Raw genomic sequence first — 18335 nt, 5'->3', positions numbered from 1 at the left:
TACTTAGATTAATAGAAATGGGTTAATACTTAAGACAGAGCTAGCCGATAAGAAACAAGTAACAGACCAACAGCATTATATCAAATACAGCATGTCAGTGTGTTATTTGGGGCTGGCAGGGCAGTGGCTCCAGGAACAGGAAAACCCACTCCTAGCAACAGTTTGCTGTTCAGCCCACACAGCCCTGTCTTCCTGAGGTACAGCAAGGTCGCATGCCTAACTTACCTCCACGTGGCCACCTTTGGCTTCAGGAAAGTTAGCCCCAGTCTCTGGACAAGCTTCACACCAAGCTTCCGCAGCAAGGTCTGGTTGCTCTCAGGGAGTCTGCATCCATCAAGGCACTGCAGCACAGTATTGGCTGCAGATGAGAACAAGCAACTCAATGCAACAGGAGGTGGCGTGCACCCCTGAAACAATCCGATCCCACAGCTTCAACGGAGGGGGCAGATAATCCATACAGAATCCCTAAGCAAGACCTCTTTCTCCCCAAGTGTTCTGCCAAGAATTGCTAGGTGAAGCCTATTTATTGTCCTAACCATGTAACAAAAAGTAGAAAAGGCCCAGAGCATAAGGGAAGCCATCATGCTGCAAGCAATCATGCAGGGCCTGAGGGACACAGGGACACGTGTGGGCAAAAGTGGTCGTCATTCAGATTTACCAGTGCTTCTGGGGTATGTTTTATTCATGGAGCGCTCACTCAGCACTACACTAGAATGGAGTCAACGCTGAGGCAGGACACTAGGGAGCCCCGAGGGGGACGTAATGAGACGCGAGACCCTGGGCTGCATAGGTGGGAACTAAGGTGGGCCAGAAGAGTACGATGATGGCACTATATAGACAAAACTAAAGTCCAGGATAGAAGCAGAGGGTGGGCTTGAAGTAAAATAGACAAGATTGAGACAAACCACACACGGGTGAGGAAAAAAGAAGACAGAGTGGGGGGTGGAGCCAGTACAAAAAGCCTAGACAAAGAAACAGGACTGAGTGACAAGAGACTCGAGGGAGGGGTGGGGGAGGGAGAACGAAGTGACACCAAGGAGATGAGCTGATGAGAGGGTGAGGCTACAAGATGCAGAGAATGGACGGAGGAACAAAGGATGGGGAGCACGGGGAGGGGGAATGAATGGCAGGGGAAGAGGGAGCGGACACAATAAAGAGAAACGAGGTGGTGGGGACGAGGGAATGAGTGAGGGGGGAAGATGGGACCAGCGGAGCTGGCATGTGAGATGACGGAAAGGGCAGGTGAGGCCATGGGAAAGGGGGGAGGGGCACGGGGGGAGGGGCACGGGGGAGGGGCACGGGGGAGGGGCACGGGGGGGAGGGGCACGGGGGAGGGGATAAAGCAATGAGGAGAGGCGAAGTGACGGGAGGGAATAAATGATAAAAAATGAATAATAGGGAAGGGATATAAAGTGCTGGAGAGGAAGGATGAGGTGGGGAGGAGGGGTGAGACAATGGGGTGCTGATGAGACGGAATGAGAAGATGGAGACAGAGAGGAGATGAGGTGACAGGTGACAGGAATGGGGTGATGGGGTGAGGCAAGGAGAGGGGATGAAAGGGAGGAGAAGGGTATGAAAGATAAATGAAATGGTGGGAGTGATAAAGCAAAGTGTAAGGGATGATGCATGCGGAGAGGAGATGAGATGGAGGGAAATGAAGCAATGGGGGGGGGGGGTGGCATGCGGAAACAAAGCTGCTATACAGTCCCAGGTGACCTTAGGACCACGTCTACTATGGCCAGGCAGGCCCCTTCAGGATTAAGTCAGGGCACCTGGAGCATCACAACATCCAGATCTTCACCACAAAGTCTTTAGAAATTGCCTATGTTTCAAATAAGTAGAATGGTTTATCTAAGTTATAGTAAAGAACACAAAACAGAATGTCAAATATCTATGACAGTGTCCAAATACACAAAGCTACAGGCTCATGCTTGAGTAAAAGTATTACAGCAGCATACTTGGTTACATACCCACAAACTCAACAGCACAAACACACTGTTCTTTAAGCTTACCATAGGGTAGACAATCTTCACGTTTCCCATGCTTAAATATTTGAGCCTGAAAAAATAATATGTTTTAAATATTTCTAAGTTTAAAACATTATCAGAACAAACTTATTATATCGTCCAGAATTGTTGCTGAGCATACACCTGTGGAATATTTCTTTACGCTGTGTTAATATATGTCACTGTGACTGGTTTAATATAGCTGACTGGTCTACAGCTGGACAGGATAAGGTTAGGTGGAAACACTGGACTAACAGGATGCTGGGAAGAAGAGGACGGAGTCTGTACTGAGAGGAGGTACCAAGTCATGGCAGAACATAGATAAGAAATGAGAACATAGATTAGTTTAAAATGTAAGAGTTAGCTAGTATCAAGCCTGAGCTATTGGCCAAGCATTTATAATTAATAATAAGTCTCTGCAGCTGGGCGTTGGTGGCACATGCCTTTAATTCCAGCACTAAGGAGACAGAGGCAGGTAGATCTCTGTGAATTTGAGGCCAGCCTGGTCTACAAGAGCAGTTCCAGGACAACCTCCAAAGCCGCAGAGAAACCCTGTCTCAAAAAACCAAAAAAAAAAAGAGCCTCTGTGTGGTTATTTGGGAACTGGCTGGCAGGACAGAAAAGTCTGCCTGTATACACCACCAAATACCAGGTGAAGAGATTCACTTCATGATAGAGGAAAATCTGGAAAAAGGATCTTCCAATAGCTCTCTTCATAGCAAGAGTATGTCAATGGAATCTAGTCCTCCAAGTGACTCAGATCCCAACCTGCCGTAAGTACAGACTCAACTACAAGGAGACAGGAAGTCTCACCACTATGGTATCTGTGCACAAATGAAGTTACAGGCCACAGGGTCCACACAAAGTGAGGAGCACAGAAGTCATTCCTCATCTCTCACCATCTCAGTCAACCCACGAGGGCATCCCACCCCCTCACCTTCCACGGAACACACTTCTACCCTCTGCCACAGTTTACCACTGGATCTAGCACTTCCAAACTCACCCTCCCTATGAGGGTAGTTGTACAACATCCAGACCCTGTATAGGGCAGCAGCCAAAAACTATCTGGTCTTCAGTAGAACTAATTCTTTCTGGCTAGCATACTAAAACACTGATACTCACTAGACTACTGGCCCTTACTAGAACACTCTTCTTTCAATTAGAACATTGATTCTCTAACTCTAGGAATTTGTTCCTGACTTCTACACATAAATCATGTCAAGCATGCATCAACATTCAAACATGCATACGAGCGCACGCACGCGCACGCACACGCACACGCACACACACACACCTCTCAACGAAACACTGGTCCTCACTAGAACTCTGGCTCCTCCCACTGGAACTCCAGTTCTCTTCCACTAGAACTCTGGTGCCACACTGATACCACACATTTACACACATGAAAAATACAAGCACAAGTGGGCCTGGTGGTTCATGCCTATAATCCTAGCACTTGAGAGACAGAGACAGGAGGATCACCGTAAGCTCACAACCACACAGAAGTTCCAAGGTATCCAGAGCTACATAAGAAGAACCCTGTCTTGAGAAACAAACAATAAAACATAAGCATAAACACAGTAAACACACAAGTCATAGCATTTAAAACTGGCATAAACCCAAGTAATGACATACAAGAACACACATATACATATGCACCAACTGCAAAATCCAGTCCTGTCAATGTCTAGTCATGTATATTGGACCCTTCCTGTTAGCCCCCACATACATACATACACATACACACACACACACACACACACACACACAATCAAAACGTAAAATCCAGGTCCTGATGTCAAGTCCTAGCACCACCCAGTGCTATTAAGAGAACCCTGAGAAGTCTCTGATGCTTGTTGGCTCCCCAGACTGCAAGCTGCTCAGGAAGAAGTCCTCAGAACAGGTGGTAACAATGAAGCTTCATCTGAAAGTTGGGGCATCACAAAGCACAAACTCTAAAATCTGTCCAGACACTGGAGCAGTGGTAAGGTCTAGCTAGTCTCTACCCAACTGCTTCAACTCCCATTGGGAACTGGGATCAAACCCAACCACAGCTTCACAATACTGGCAGTCACAACCCCTGAGCAGAAATCACACTATCTTCCTTCTGCTCTTATTTCCATCAATTCAACTCCAGTCCATAAGTGATCATCCTAAACACAGTCCCACGACTTTATTTCACTCTAGAGACCCAACACCACAGACTACATCGCTCCAACATACTCAGTGCAAACGGATGGCAAGGCAGGACTTAGGCCCTTAACTGTCACCTCTGAAACACCATGTCACATCTTAGGAAATCATTCCCAAAATACTCAGTGAACTTGGGTTTATAATAAGGGAGTCATCTGGAGCCCCCAACGGCTTCCTTGTGAACCTCAACAGGCCTCAGGGAGGTGTCACCAAGAAGAGTTTTTGTTTGGGCAGGCCAGAAGGAACCTACCAGTGGAGCCTAGGGCTCTGCACTTTGCCACTCACTATTCCTACCCCACTCAGCCACCAGTGAAGAAGCACCTGGGCAGCAGGGAGGGCTCTCCCTCCTCCCCACACACAACTGGACACAACACAAGCACTACACACTGCACCCGTGGAGCTGGTACGGCACCAGGAGTATAGAAGGAGAAAAGCATAGCCCTGCTGGCTAACCTGACCATCATCTGGGACAGAGGCCAGCCCCACCCTGCTGCCGACCTGTCTACCCACCTATGTCACAGTACAGAAAGCCAGCCCAGGTTCGCAAACTGTGAACTCAAATAGTTCAGGCCCAGATCATAAATCTCACGGGGGATAATACAGAAGTTAAACCCTTTTCACTTTTAAAAAGTTAGAGCAAACTTCACACAAATAATCACCTTTTCTCTCTAAACTTTCACCTCCAAATTGCTGTGTATCCCTTAACTCTACAGAACTCCCCTTCCAGCAGGCTCTAGGGACCACGTCTTTCCTACTCAGCAGACCCTGGCTGGAATAGCAAGGCGCAATCCAAGGGCCTGACCTCAATGCACCTTTCAGAGCTGGTGCATCCCAGAATCCCATCTAAGTGCCCTCTCACTGACGCGCCCACCTCCAATCAGACGCTCTACTACCCTTGTCCTTTTCTTAGTCATGGGGGGGGGGCAACAAACAGGGCCACCTTTAACAAAGACGCCTTACAAAAATAACAAGACCTAAAATGAGCCTGTGTATCTATATTATAAATATATCTGAACATGATGAGGCTTCATATTTTTTATTAAAACCATTCAGATTTCAATCAGTTTTCATAGTAATATTAAAAATCCTGATTAGTCTCTGGCTTAGAAAGTAACTGCTAAAACAAATGTTTCCAATTTTTCAAAAACCAAGAAACAATGTGCCAGCAGATAAAAGTGGCAGTAAGTCAGGGGCACTTTTCTGAGTCACCTCTTCAGCTGTGCAGTACCAGGAGCACCACACAGGTCCACAGCTGTGCATGTGAGACTTTGTCCCTGTCCAGAAAGCAGCCAGGAGCACAGACCACAAGCCACAGAACAGTGGCAACCAAGCTTAAAGCACTATGGACCTCAAAACACCGCTCTTCCAAAGCTCTGAAATCAGAGCTGATATATGTGGGAACAACTTTTCCTGCTTTAAAGAGAAGCCCATTAGAGTTCAGGGGTAGATGCACTGGTCTTGCTCATCTTGCATAGTTAAGACCAGAGTTTACAGGCCCAAACCTAGGGAAAGAAAGAGAAAGAAAAAAAAAAAAAAAAAAAAAAAACAGAAGCATAGATAGATGTGCAAAATCAGGGACATGAGAAAGTCAAAGGACAGTGACTTTAAAGGATGGTAAAAGCGTTATGACAATCAAACACCTCAAAAGAAAGTAGCACAGGCCAAAAAAAAAAAAAAAAAAAAAAAAAAAAGAGAAAAACAAACATTTGGGACTTAAGAGATGGCTCAGCAGTTAAAAGCACTTGCTGCTCTTGCAGAGGACCCAAGTTCAGTTCTCAGCACCCACATGCCTGCTTACAACCACCTGAAATTCCATGAAATTCCAATTCCAATGCCCTCTTCTGGCCTCCATGGGTACTGCATGTAATTGGTACATTTATAGATGAGCAGGCAAATCATGCATACAATTTTTTTTGGGGGGGGGGGGAGGTTGAGACAGGATTTCTCTGTGCAGCTTTGTAGACCAGTCTGGCCTAGAACTCACAGATATCTGCCTGCCTCTGCCTCTGACTGCTGGGATTAAAGGCAGGCGCCACCACCGCCCAGCTGAATTTTTCTAAGAAAACAAAATAAATAAAACCTTTGAGTAGAACTATATCATGTTTTTTAAAAAAAAATGGAATTTGTGGTTTAGAATCTTCCCACACACAAAAAAAAAAAAATTGTGACTTTACTACTGAATTCTAGCTAACATTGAAGGAAAAAATACCACCCTGCACAAACTCTGAGAAAATGCTTGCCAACTGACTGTATGAGGTCACTGCTACCCCAATACACAGTCAAGATTACAACAGAAAACTACAAACATCTATAATACAGATGTAAAAACCCTGAATGAATGTTAACTGACTCTAACAACATACTATAAGAACTTTATACCAGAACCAAATGGGGCTTATCCCTCATCTGCGATGAATGCAAGACTAGTTTAGAATTCAATAATCCATTAATGTGATGTGTCAAATTAACATAACAAATAAAAATACATGATCACTTTCCTGATGAAAGCCCAATAAATTACAGAGGAGGAGCCTTCTCTGCCTTATAAATGGCAGCTATGTAGGCTGGAGTGAGAGTTCAGCCATTAAAAGTATGTACAGCTCTTTCAGGGGACCCAGGTTCAGTTCCCAACACCCGTATCTGGTGGCTTACGACCACCTGTAATTCCAGGGGATCCAGCAGCCTTTTCTGACATCAGTAAGCACTGTATTCACATGACAAATTCACACACAAACATACACATGATTTATAATTTAATTTCTTTCAATATTAAATGTAATATTAAATAATTTAATTTGATTGATGTAACAGTTTGATTTAGTTTAGTTATTAAATGGGAGATGGCAGAACAGAAAGGCAAATAGCAGAAAGAAACACACCAGCGGCCACAAGCATGAAAGCATGGCCAGACCTCAGGTGGCCAGGAGGTTCGGGCCATCACCAGCCAGCCTCACCCCATCACTAGGCCAGTACCGCTGCTGCTGCTGCTACTGCCGCCACAGCCACCACTTTGCACACTGCTCGCCCTGCTGAGGGGAGGAGAGCATGGAGCTGCAGTGCTATCTACAGACTGCAGACACAGTGATGTACTGGTATACAGCACCCTGAAGCTCTCCAGGGTACTGCCCACAGACTTGCTGCCACATGATTACCCTGACTCTGAGCATCAAGATATCCAAGATGAAGAGTGGTTCATTTTCTAGATTAAGTCTCCTCCAAAGACTTCCATGGTCCATGCTGCCACCAGAGGCCGTGTTGATGTCCATGATCCATGTTGCCTTTCAGACCACATTGATGATCATGGTTCATGCTGCCACTAAAAACTGTTAAAGTCCATGATCTGTGCTACTGCTAGAGACCATGTTGACATCCATAACCCATGCTGCCCCTAGGGCCAGATTGATGTCCATGATCCAGGCTGTTGCTGGAAACCATGTTGATGTTCAGGAAACCACACAGAAGCTCCTTTTGCAGTGGTATCAATGACTACAAACTCATAACTAAGAATGAGAGGGATTGAAGGCTTCTGTGACAACATCTGACCCACCCACTCACAAAAAGAAACAGTCCAGGCAAGACACTATTGAAGAGAGTCCTTAAAGTCTGTGATAAAGACACTGAAGTGTAGCTCTTCACAGTTGATGGCATCTGGCTGGGGGGGGGGGGGGGAGACACTAAGTTTTCTTTAAGGGACTAGCCACTGGGAGTTTACCCATGCTTCCAATGAGTATATGGGCAACACAAATTGGATTTGGTGTTTTCTTTTGGGTTTTAGTTTGGTTTTGTTTTGGAGGGGGATGAACCTGGGAAGAATGGGAGTCAGGTGATTGAGGTGCCCTGTATGGAATTCCCACATAATTAATGAAAATATTCCTGGGGGAGATCTGTGTCTTCTCTAACTTAGGGCAGAATTAAGTCTAATATCTATCCTGATTATTATACATCTACTTGGAATGTTCTGTGAAAACTTGTATAGTCTGCTCACTAAACACAGTAAGAATGGCAATCTTGCCAAAAGTAAACTACAGATTCAATGCAATCTCCATCAAAATCCCAGCACAATTCTTCACAGACCTTGAAATAATAATACTCAACTTTATATGGAAAACAAAAAATCCAGGATAGCCAAAACAACCCTGTACAATAAAGGAACTTCTGAAGGCAACACCATCCCAGACTTCAAGCTCTACTATAGGTTTATAGTCCTGAAAACAGCTTGGTATTGGCACAAAAATAGACAGGTAGACCAATGGAATTGAATTGAAAACCCTGATATTAACCCACACACCTATGAATACCTGATTTTTGAAAAATCAACTAAAACTGTACAATGGAAAAAAGAAAGTATCTTCGACAAATAGCGCTGGCACAACGGGATGCTGGCATGCAGAAGACTGCAGATAGATCCATATCTGTCACCATGCACAAAAATTAAGTCCACATGGATCAAAGACCTCAACATAAATCCAGCCACACTGAACCTCTTAGAAGAGAAAGTGGGAGGTACCCTTGAACACCAGTAGCACAGACACTGAGTTGACAATTAACAAATAGGATCTCCTGAACTGAGAAGCTTCTGTAAGGCAAAGGACCACCGTCAACAAGACAAAACAGCAGCCCACAGAATGGGAAAAGATCTTTACCAACTCCCCATCTGACAGAGGGCTGATCTCCAAAATATACAAAGAACTCAAGAAGCTAGTCATCGAAACATCAAATAATCCAATTGAAAAGTGGGGTACAGAACTAAATAGAGAATTTTCAATAAAGGAATCTAAAATGGCTGAAAGACACTTAAAGTTCTCAACATCCTTAGTCATCAGGGAATGCAAATCAAAACATCTCTGAGGTACCATCTTTCAGAATAGCTAAAATCAAAAACACCAATGACAGTTTATGCTGGAAAGGATATGAAGAAAGGGGAACACTCCTCCACTGCTGGTGGGAGTTCAAACTTGTACAGTCACTTTGGAAATCAATTTGGTGGTTCCTCAAGAAAATGGGAATCAGTATACCACAAGACCCTGCAATTCCACTCTTAGACATATACCCAAAAAATGCACATTCATGCAACAAGGACATCTGTTCAACTATGTTCATAGCAGCATTATTTGTAATAGCCAAAACTGGAAGCAACCTAGATGTCCCTCAACTGAAGAATGAATAAAGAAAACATGGTACATTTACACAATGGAGTACTACTCAGCGGGGGGAAAAAATGGAATCTTGAAATTTATAGGCAAATGGATGGAACTAGAAGAAACCATCCTGAGTTAGGCAACCCAGTCACAAAAAGATGAACATGGTATGTACTCACTCATATATGGATTTTAGACCAGCCTACAATCCACACCACCAGAGAAGCTAGGAAACAAGAAGGACCCTAAGAAAGACATACATGGTCCCTCACAGAAGAGGAAAGGGACAAGATCTCCTGAGCAAATTGGAACAGGCTGGGGGATTGGGGGGGGGAGTTAGAAAGAGAAGGAGAGGAGGGGAGAGAACATGAGGGAGCAGGAAAATTGAGTCAAGGGAAGAATAAAAAAGAACAAAAGAAGAAATACTATAATAGAGGGAGTCATCATAGGTTTAAAGAGAATTTTACACTAGGGAAATGTCTAGAGTCTTACAAGGATGACCCCAACTAACAATCAAAAAAAGACCTTCCCCAATAATAAGATTGATGACTACCTTATATGCCATCCTAGAGCCCTCATCCAGTTGCTGATAGAAACAGAAGCAGGCACCCACAGCTAAACACTGTGCTGAACTCCTGGAATCCAGTAGCAGAGAGGGAGGAGTGATGAGAAAAGGGGTCAAGGCCAGGCTGGAGAAAACCACAGACACAGCTGACCTGAACAGGGGGAGCTCATGGACCCCAGACACAGCTGGGAAACCAGCACTGGACCAACCCAAGACCCCCTGAACATGGGTCTTAGTTAGGAAGCCTGGAAAGTATATGGTATCTCTGACAAAGGGCCAGGATGTATCCCTGGTGCACGAACAGACTTTGGGAGCCTATTTCCCATGAAGGGATACTCCCTGAGCCTAGAGACACGGTAGAGAGGGCCTAGGCCCTATCCCAAAATGATTTGACAGACTTTGATGATCCCTCATGGAAGGCCTCACCCTCCCTGGGGAGTAGATGAGGGATGAGATGGTGGTTTCTATGAGGGGCATGGGAGGATAGGAGTGATAGAGAACTGGGGTAAAGTAAGAAAAAAATAATTAAATGAAAGAAAGAGAGATGGAGGGAGGAAAAAAGGGAGGGAGGGAGGGAGGGAGGGAGGGAGGGAGGAAGGAAGGAAGGAAGGAAGGAAGGAAGGAAGGAAAGAAAAGCTGGCTAAGGCCAGGCATTCGTAAGTAAGAATAAGTCTCCATGTATTTATTTGGGACTTGGGTGGAGGACTCCCAAAGAGTAAAGACAACCAACTATGTAGATCGAGTTCCAGGACAGCCAGACCTATTCAGTAAAACCCTGTCCCAGGGGAGGAAAAGCTATCCATGAGGCACCCAGGAAAAAGGGGGAAAAATGAATACAGGATTGATTTTTCATATAAAAGGCAGTCCAGCACACTTAGGAAGCTGGAGCGGGAGATGAGGATCGCACATTTATAGTCAGCATGGGCTGTACTTCATTTTTCTTAAAGAAAATTTTTTCATAATACTTCAACCTTCCCGTGTTGATCAGTGCTTGCCCTACCCTGGGGAGAGTGACTCTCAACTTCAGAGGAACTTGAGCGTTCACAATGATTCATACACACACCCCACTTTTGAGGATGCATAAATAAGAACCAACATAGTGCCACCTGCTTTTCTAAAAAGCATAGGCAGCTCCACGGCAATTATACCACCAGCCGTTTGGAAAAAACACCTCTCAGCACAGGAGGAGCAACCAAGTCTGTTTTTGTTGTTCTAGAAACTAGCTCGGTGCAAGGTGCAAACAAAACGAGTTTCCCAGTAATCATCCTCACCCACTGCACCTTCGTATTGCTCCCCACCCAAGCTAGCTTCCCCTCCCTGGGGCATGCTCTCCAAGCCCTGTAAATCACAGGCTGAAGAGCCACACAGAAGCAAGTTCACCCTGCTGCCAAGCAAGAGGTGCTGGTTTGAGGCTCCCTGAAGGCACTGCCAAACTCAAGCCAAGAAAAACAACTCCACCCCAGGCCCTTGGAGAAAGGTCCCTGCTCAGGTGTGGCTGTCACTGAACTGCAAGGTCTCTGAGAAGCTCACCAATCTCAAACCTTGGGAACACTGACTAGCACTAGACCAAATGCAAAGCACAGCGTTAGAATAGCAGGGTACCAGGAGCACTTCACTACAGGTTCTGAAAGACACTGCTGTACCCATACCACCTCACGGACAGGATAAGGCACAAGGCAAACGATTCTCCTTGGCTCTGTCCTAAAATTAAGAGAGTTCCCCATCGTGAGAAGCTTGGCAAACCAGTACAGGTAGATCTTTCACACAGGAAGTCACAACCCAGGCAAAGATTGCCAAAAAACCCACACAGCCAACCCCAGGCTGAGCTCCCAGTCTAGGCCACAGACCTGGCCCTCAGTGATGCTTGACCATTGCAAAGGCATCCATAACAGAGTACTCCTAAAGCCCCTTCCTCCAGCACTGTGGGGAAAGAAACCACAAAACAGAGCCTAAAAAACTGAGGCCTAGCACATCTACTGGCTTATAAAAATAAAAGTGAGAGATAGCTTCTATCCCAAGACCAGCAATAAACTGGCCCTAGAGAGAAAGCGCTCAGATACAGGGCAGGACCCAGCCCCGGGAGCAACATCCAGGCCAGAGGCATCACTTGCCTAACAGGCATACTGCTGAAATCGGTAGTCAATGACTAAGACAGATAGCTCATTAGAATCAGAGAAGGTATTTCTTACCATGCCTCTCTCATAGCCCCAGATCTTTGAGTAGCCCTATAACCACAGAAGCACTGGACATTTCTAGTTTGAGTGGCCCCTGGATGCCAGAGCCTCTGAACCACTTCTGAATTACAGGATGGGCCCAAATTCTCAGGGTATATGGACCACCCACTGGGCAGTTTCAGGCCTGACTGTATCCCAGAGGCAAGATTTCCAGGAAAGAGAGAATTTCCTTACTAGAAGAAACAAAGCCCCCTCTTCCAACAATTAAATGAAAGAAATTATCCCATTAACAGGAGAATTTCATACAAAGGAAAGCTAAAACACCATTTATATGGGACAGGAGCTCCCTATACAGTCCTGGATGACCTCATGACCTTCCTGCCTCAGCCTCCTGGGGGCTAGATTACTAGCATGTACCAGCACTGCCAGTTATAGAGAACCAATTCTTCATAGCAACCAAAACACAATTACTCATTGCAGTCTCCATGATGTGAAAAGAAAACTCACTAATAGGAAAGGCCTTAAACAACAGGGAAACCAAACAATGTGAAGCACAGATAACTCCAGCCCCTCACTTCTGCGTTATTGCTACTAGTGCTTTTTCAGGTAAAAGTAACCATTCACCGATCAACTGACAAATCTGAAAGAGTGTGGAAACACTCCTCCCACAGACAGCCCTAGGTTGAGAGTATCCCAACACCATGGAGCTTCAAAGGCAGGAGCTGTGCATACAGAGCCAAGCAGCTGGGCACATGGAGGAATGCCCAGTATGGCTTAGGCACCTGAAGTCAGAGACCAAAGCCCAAATTTCCCCAGTGCAGGAAAGGTCAGTACTGGCCCCATGTGGAAGTGAGGGAGACAAAAGGAGCAAGGAACAAAGCATAGGTTGAGGCTGTACCAAAAATCATGTCTTCAGCAGAGCACCAATGACGACACATGGAAGGGAGGGTTAGTGTTAGGAGCCAGCATCACCTTTGGCTGAGAGGTAACAGACTGATCAAGAAGGCCATTGTGACACATGTCTACAATCACATCACTACAGAGCTGGAGTTAGGATGATGAGTTAGTTCAAAGCAAGGCGTGGGGAGGGGGTAACACCAAGGCCCTCCAAAGATTCCTCGGGATACTACAGAACGCACAGGTCCCAGGCCCTCTGTCATAACACAAAAAACATAGCGAGTGTCAAGATAGAGGGCTTGCCTGGCAGGGCTAGGCCACTAGAATGATCTAGTCCAAAATATGGACTATACACATAGACCACAGTTTACAGGATCTGTGAAAAGAACCAAGTGTCAGAACAAATGTCAACTGCCCAAAATTTTTGGAAAAGGACACAGAGGGAACAATTTCAGGGAATTCATACAGATATTTTATTGTCCCACAGTGAGAGCATGACTCAAAGCCATGAGGGCTGACCAACCCATTACCTGTAAGGGGGCTGGCCAACCCATTACCTATAGGAGGTAATGACCTATAGGGAGCCGGTTAACACACTGGCTACAAAGGGCCCAGCTTCTCCAATAACCAGACATTGGTCACCAGCCACACAGATGCTCAAAGCTTCATCAGCTGAGCTTCCTAGTCCACATAGGAGCATGAAGACAGTGCCAGTTGCCCACCTTGGAAAACTTGGTCTACTGATTACATACTGCCATCTTCTATGCTCATATGGCAGGAAGACACCCCAACCTGTCCTTGGCAGGTCTTCCCTCTGATGCTTCTCACTCCCTAGTCCCTTGAAGGGCAGCTTACTATATACAGAGAACCCTGTCTAGACCACGGAACAGCACACAACTATGAGGAACTCAATAGAGAAGGAGTGATACTAAGGGCCCCATGGAAGTACTTTAGGGTAGGATGGCTTGTCACCCTATCAGAAGATAGAGATCAAGGACAGCACATGGGGTAGGCTCGAGTAAGGGCAAGACTATGGGACCACACTAATAAAATGAAGACTTGTGGGATGGAAAGAAGGTCGTGGAGGGGTGGCTGGAAAGACAGATGAAGCTCCAAACAAGACAAGGGAGACAAGAGACCCAAACAACACAGCAGGCATGGAGGTCACAGGCAGAGACAGTCCTACTCTGTAGTGTCTGTCTGTCCGTCTCTGTACCTCTCTCTCTCTCTCTCTCTCTCTCTCTCTCTCTCTCACACACACACACACACACACACACACACACACACACACACACGCACACACACCACTGTCAGCCTCCCACATTCACAAGGCTGAGGAGGACAACAGGCATGAGGTGAGGTTGTGACTTCCGAGTGTCTCAAGTGCACCCACGGAATGGCTGCTCTAGAACAAGGACAGAGAGCAGGAAACAAAGATCAAGGGCAAATCAGAGATGAGGTGTCAACAGCCAAGTCCTGAGGGAAGCACGTGAGAAGGAAGGCCAAGGAAAGTATGGGCAACCAGATGTCAACACCTGTCCATAGGCCAGGCTAGAGAGAAGAAGGGGGTGGAGTTGTGAGGTACTCAAATGGCCTGCAACAAAGCCACAAACCAAGGCTAAAGGGGAGTGGGGGGTGGGGGGGGGCACTAGTAACTAGGCTCCTGGGCCTCTAACACTAACCCAGCTCACAATCAGCAGGGGCAGATAACACTTTCCTTCTACTTAAAGGGACAAGGAGGATGAGGCCTGTGACCTACAAAGTCCCGTCCCCTGCCAAATGTGGAAATGTACAGACATGTTCCTATGGGGCTCATCTATGTAAAATGCTGAGCTACATGAAACCAGATACAGCCAGAGCTAGCAGTTCACAGTCTACTCAAAGCCTAACTCTGGAACTCATTTCCCTGAATTTACAGAACACAGCATTCAGTACTTGATTCCCGAACTGCCATACATTTTCTCCACCCAAAACCCTACTTTGGGGGCTAGCAAGATGGCTGGGTGGAAAAGGCACTTGCTGCTGCCAACCTTGAGTTTTGATTCCTAGGATTCATATGATGGAGCGAATTCCTTCTGCCTCCGAGTTAGTGCTATGGCACACACCACATTCACAAAATATATAAGAAGATATAAAATGAAAGGCTACCCTGAGCACCATGGCACAACCATCCAGACATTCTGCCCTTGGCATACTGAACCTGAGCATCTAGACACCAGGTGCCACGGAAGTCCACAAAAAGAGACCAAAGTCTACAAAGAGACCAAAGCCCACAAGACCATAATAGGCGAAGCTCTGTCTAAACAGCGTGACTGGTACTAATAAGTCTCCACACACTTCTGAGGCAAGAGAAGTTTGTCACTCCTCTTCCAGATAGAGCAAAGTACCACACCTATGCCTCAGGCCACTAGGAGAGATGAAATCCAAGTATAGCTAAAGCCTATTTAGAAGCCAAGGCCAGGACACATTGGTCAGGTGGCTGAAAGGCCAGGCAGAGCCAAGTCCATGACACTGGTCTCTCATGCCTGTCCACAAGAGTAATCTACTCAATAGCCACTGATTCCCCAGACACCTGACCCCTTTCATCCTTTAAACCACACTTAAGAGACAACACTCCAACGTGTCTACTGGTGGCTGCCATGCTGCAGCCTTAGATGGGCCTGTGGTCCTGGACCCTTGGCTTTCTTGAGGTTTTTTTTTGTTTGGTGTAGTTTGGTGTAGTTTGGTTTGGTTTAATTTTTTGAGACAGGGTTTCTTTCTGGAGTTGCCTTGGTTGTCCTAGAACTAGCTCTGTAGACCAGGCTGGCTTTGAACTCACAGAGATCTACCTGCCTCTGCCTCCTGTACTTCTGTAAGTTTTAATACTATTGTTTGTGAAGTTTCTAGGTTTTGCAGGAATTTTGTGGCTTGCTTTGTTTTATTCGGTGCTGAGTAACAATCCCAGGGCTCTAAGCATGCTAGACAAGTTGTCTCTGTCACTGAGATATATATATCCAAACTGTAAGTTTAGTAAGAATCCTACCATTAGACAATTAGAAAATAAATTTATAATTTTATTTTTTTTTTTTTTTGGAGGTAGTTTCTCTGTGTAGCCCTGGCCATTCTGGAACTCTCTTTGTAGACCAGGCTAACTTCGAACTCAGAGATCTACCTGCCTTTGTGAAGGGCTCCCAAGGGCTGGAATGAGAGACGTGTGCCACAATGCCTGGAAATTTTTGAAAATTTAAAAATGGGAAAAATAAGAAAACTTCACTGTGAAAAAGAGATGTGATGCTAATGGATGGTAAACAAAAGAGGGTCTCCTGCTACCTATCAACACTGGCAGTACCTTCCCTGCCAGCAGCCTCTCTGGGAACAGAAGTCCCTTCACTACCATGGCCACTGCAGAAAATGCAGAGAAGCCACAGTGGTCAGAACTTTCAAATCTGAGGGAAAAATCACAAACACATTTACGTGAAAATGCTTTTATTTAAAGAATGTTTTCCATTCTCAAATTTCCTCAATTTGCACTAATGCTAATACTCAAGAGTAAAGGGGGCCTTCCAGAAAAATGAAGTTGCCAAGCACTTGTTTCCTTCCCACAAGAGTTAAGAATCAGCGCTACAAGAGGACTACGCTTCGAGGGAAATAAAATCAATCCTAGTTTCGATGTGACTTGTTCAGGGTTCACCTGTTTCGCCTAACCCACACTAATGAACAGGTGGATAAAAATGAAGCCAAGTGCATCAAAGGAAACATGCAATCCTGAAGCACAATACACCTGCAAGTTTCATCATGCACAGGACACCCAGCCCTCTGCCTTCAGGTCTGACAAGCCCATGGTGAAACTGCTCCACCCATTGAGCGTAACTTCCTCCTGCCCTGGAGCCAGACCAGACCCAAGTGACCCTCCAAAAGAGAGAAGACAGCAAAGTGGGAGACGGGACACACTGCTGCCCCAAGCAGCAGGGACTTTAGGCTTCTGGGGGCCAAAGCCAGGTACTGTGAGCCCAAGGAGATGAGACCACCACAGCTGTGGATCCACAGTTTCATTCATCCACGACCCAGGATTTCAGTTGCCTGCGTCAGACAATTGCTCACCATCCTCAGGGCAAATCTCTCTAGATAGAGCAGAGGTGCTGTTGCCAAACCACTAAAGCACTCTGCCCCAACAGCAGAGTTGGGTCTCATCTTCCCCTCCCTTGCCAACACACCCAGCTGGTGGGGGTAGGAGACAACTTTTCTAAGCCTCTGGGAACCCTTTTTACACCTCAGGAGGAAGGAAAAAGAGAGAGAATTTCTCTCCCTCAACACTGGAATTTGAAGATGTCCAAATAAAAGGCACACACGTCTAGCTGGCTTAAGTCACTAAAAGGAATCTCAACCCACTGGCATAACTGGCAAGGAATGGAACAGCATCTGTCCGCCAGTATCTGAGCACAATCTATGCTCTACACACCTCCCAAACAAAGGAAAAACAGAAAACTTGGGAACCACACAGAGAGACAAGAAACAGGTGATCAAAAAGAACCAAAGGCTGTGAGCAAAGAATGTAAAAAAACAAAAAGTAGTTTTTGTGACTTCCCTGACATCCTAATGCATAAGCCCACAGGCACTCTGACCAGGACCTCCACGAACCTTCAGTTAACACCCAGCAGATTATCCCACCTCCCACAGGAGTCTAGTTCTCCTAGTCAGGAAGCCTGCTTACCCGGCTAGCCTATCTTTGTTGCAATGGGCAGCATAGAGAAACTCCTGAGGCAAGCTGTAGCTAGCCAGTACCTAGCTACAGACCCTAAAGCCCCTCAAAAATGTAGATTGCTAGCTAGGTACAGTGATACACACACATAACAATTGTGTTTACAAGACAGAAGCTAACCTGAGCTGTAAAACAAGATCCTTCTCACCTAACCCCAGAAAGAATGCAGACAGCTAAATAAAACCAATCTAAAAAATCAATTCCCTGAGATGAATCATGCCTGCCCTCCCATGTGTCATATACACATGCTAGATAGGCCCAAGACCCTTTCTTCAAGCTCCACCACAGACTAACAGACTCCAGCTACATTTTGTCAGACCTTCCTACTATATTCTCTTAATCTAAAAATTTTAAGACTCAAACCAAGCCATAGGTGTTTGCATACACCTGGAATCCTTGCCCTTAAGAGGAAGAAGGAGTATCACCACAAGTTCAAAGCCAGCCTGGTCGACAAATTCCCGGCAAGTCACGGCTACAAAGTAAGACATGATACGTTTTTAAGAAATGTAGAAAGCCAGGCATGGTGGTACACACCTTTAACCCCACCATTCTGAAGGAGAAAGAGGAGGCGGATCACTGAGTCTAAGCCCAGCCTGCTCTACAGAGGAGTTTCAGGACAGTCAG

At 45.8% G+C, this 18335-nt stretch overlaps 1 protein-coding gene across 1 annotated transcript in view; it reads right to left on the bottom strand.

Moving 5' to 3' along the window:
* The window catches only part of Tbcd (tubulin folding cofactor D), a 153977-nt gene that overhangs the window by 111208 nt on the left and 24434 nt on the right, over positions 1 to 18335 (bottom strand). Inside the window, exons 8-9 of the mRNA XM_051182690.1 lie at positions 2013 to 2058; positions 226 to 358 (exon numbers count right to left, since the gene is read on the bottom strand). Of these exons, the coding sequence (XP_051038647.1) occupies positions 226 to 358; positions 2013 to 2058 (179 nt within the window). The remainder of the gene's footprint in view (positions 1 to 225; positions 359 to 2012; positions 2059 to 18335) is intronic.

Source organism: Phodopus roborovskii, unplaced genomic scaffold, assembly GCF_943737965.1.
Source record: "Phodopus roborovskii unplaced genomic scaffold, PHOROB, whole genome shotgun sequence".
In the NCBI taxonomy this organism is placed as follows: domain Eukaryota; kingdom Metazoa; phylum Chordata; class Mammalia; order Rodentia; family Cricetidae; genus Phodopus; species Phodopus roborovskii.
The sequence above is the reverse complement of the archived record's forward strand: the minus strand, read 5'-3'. Positions and strand labels throughout refer to the sequence as shown.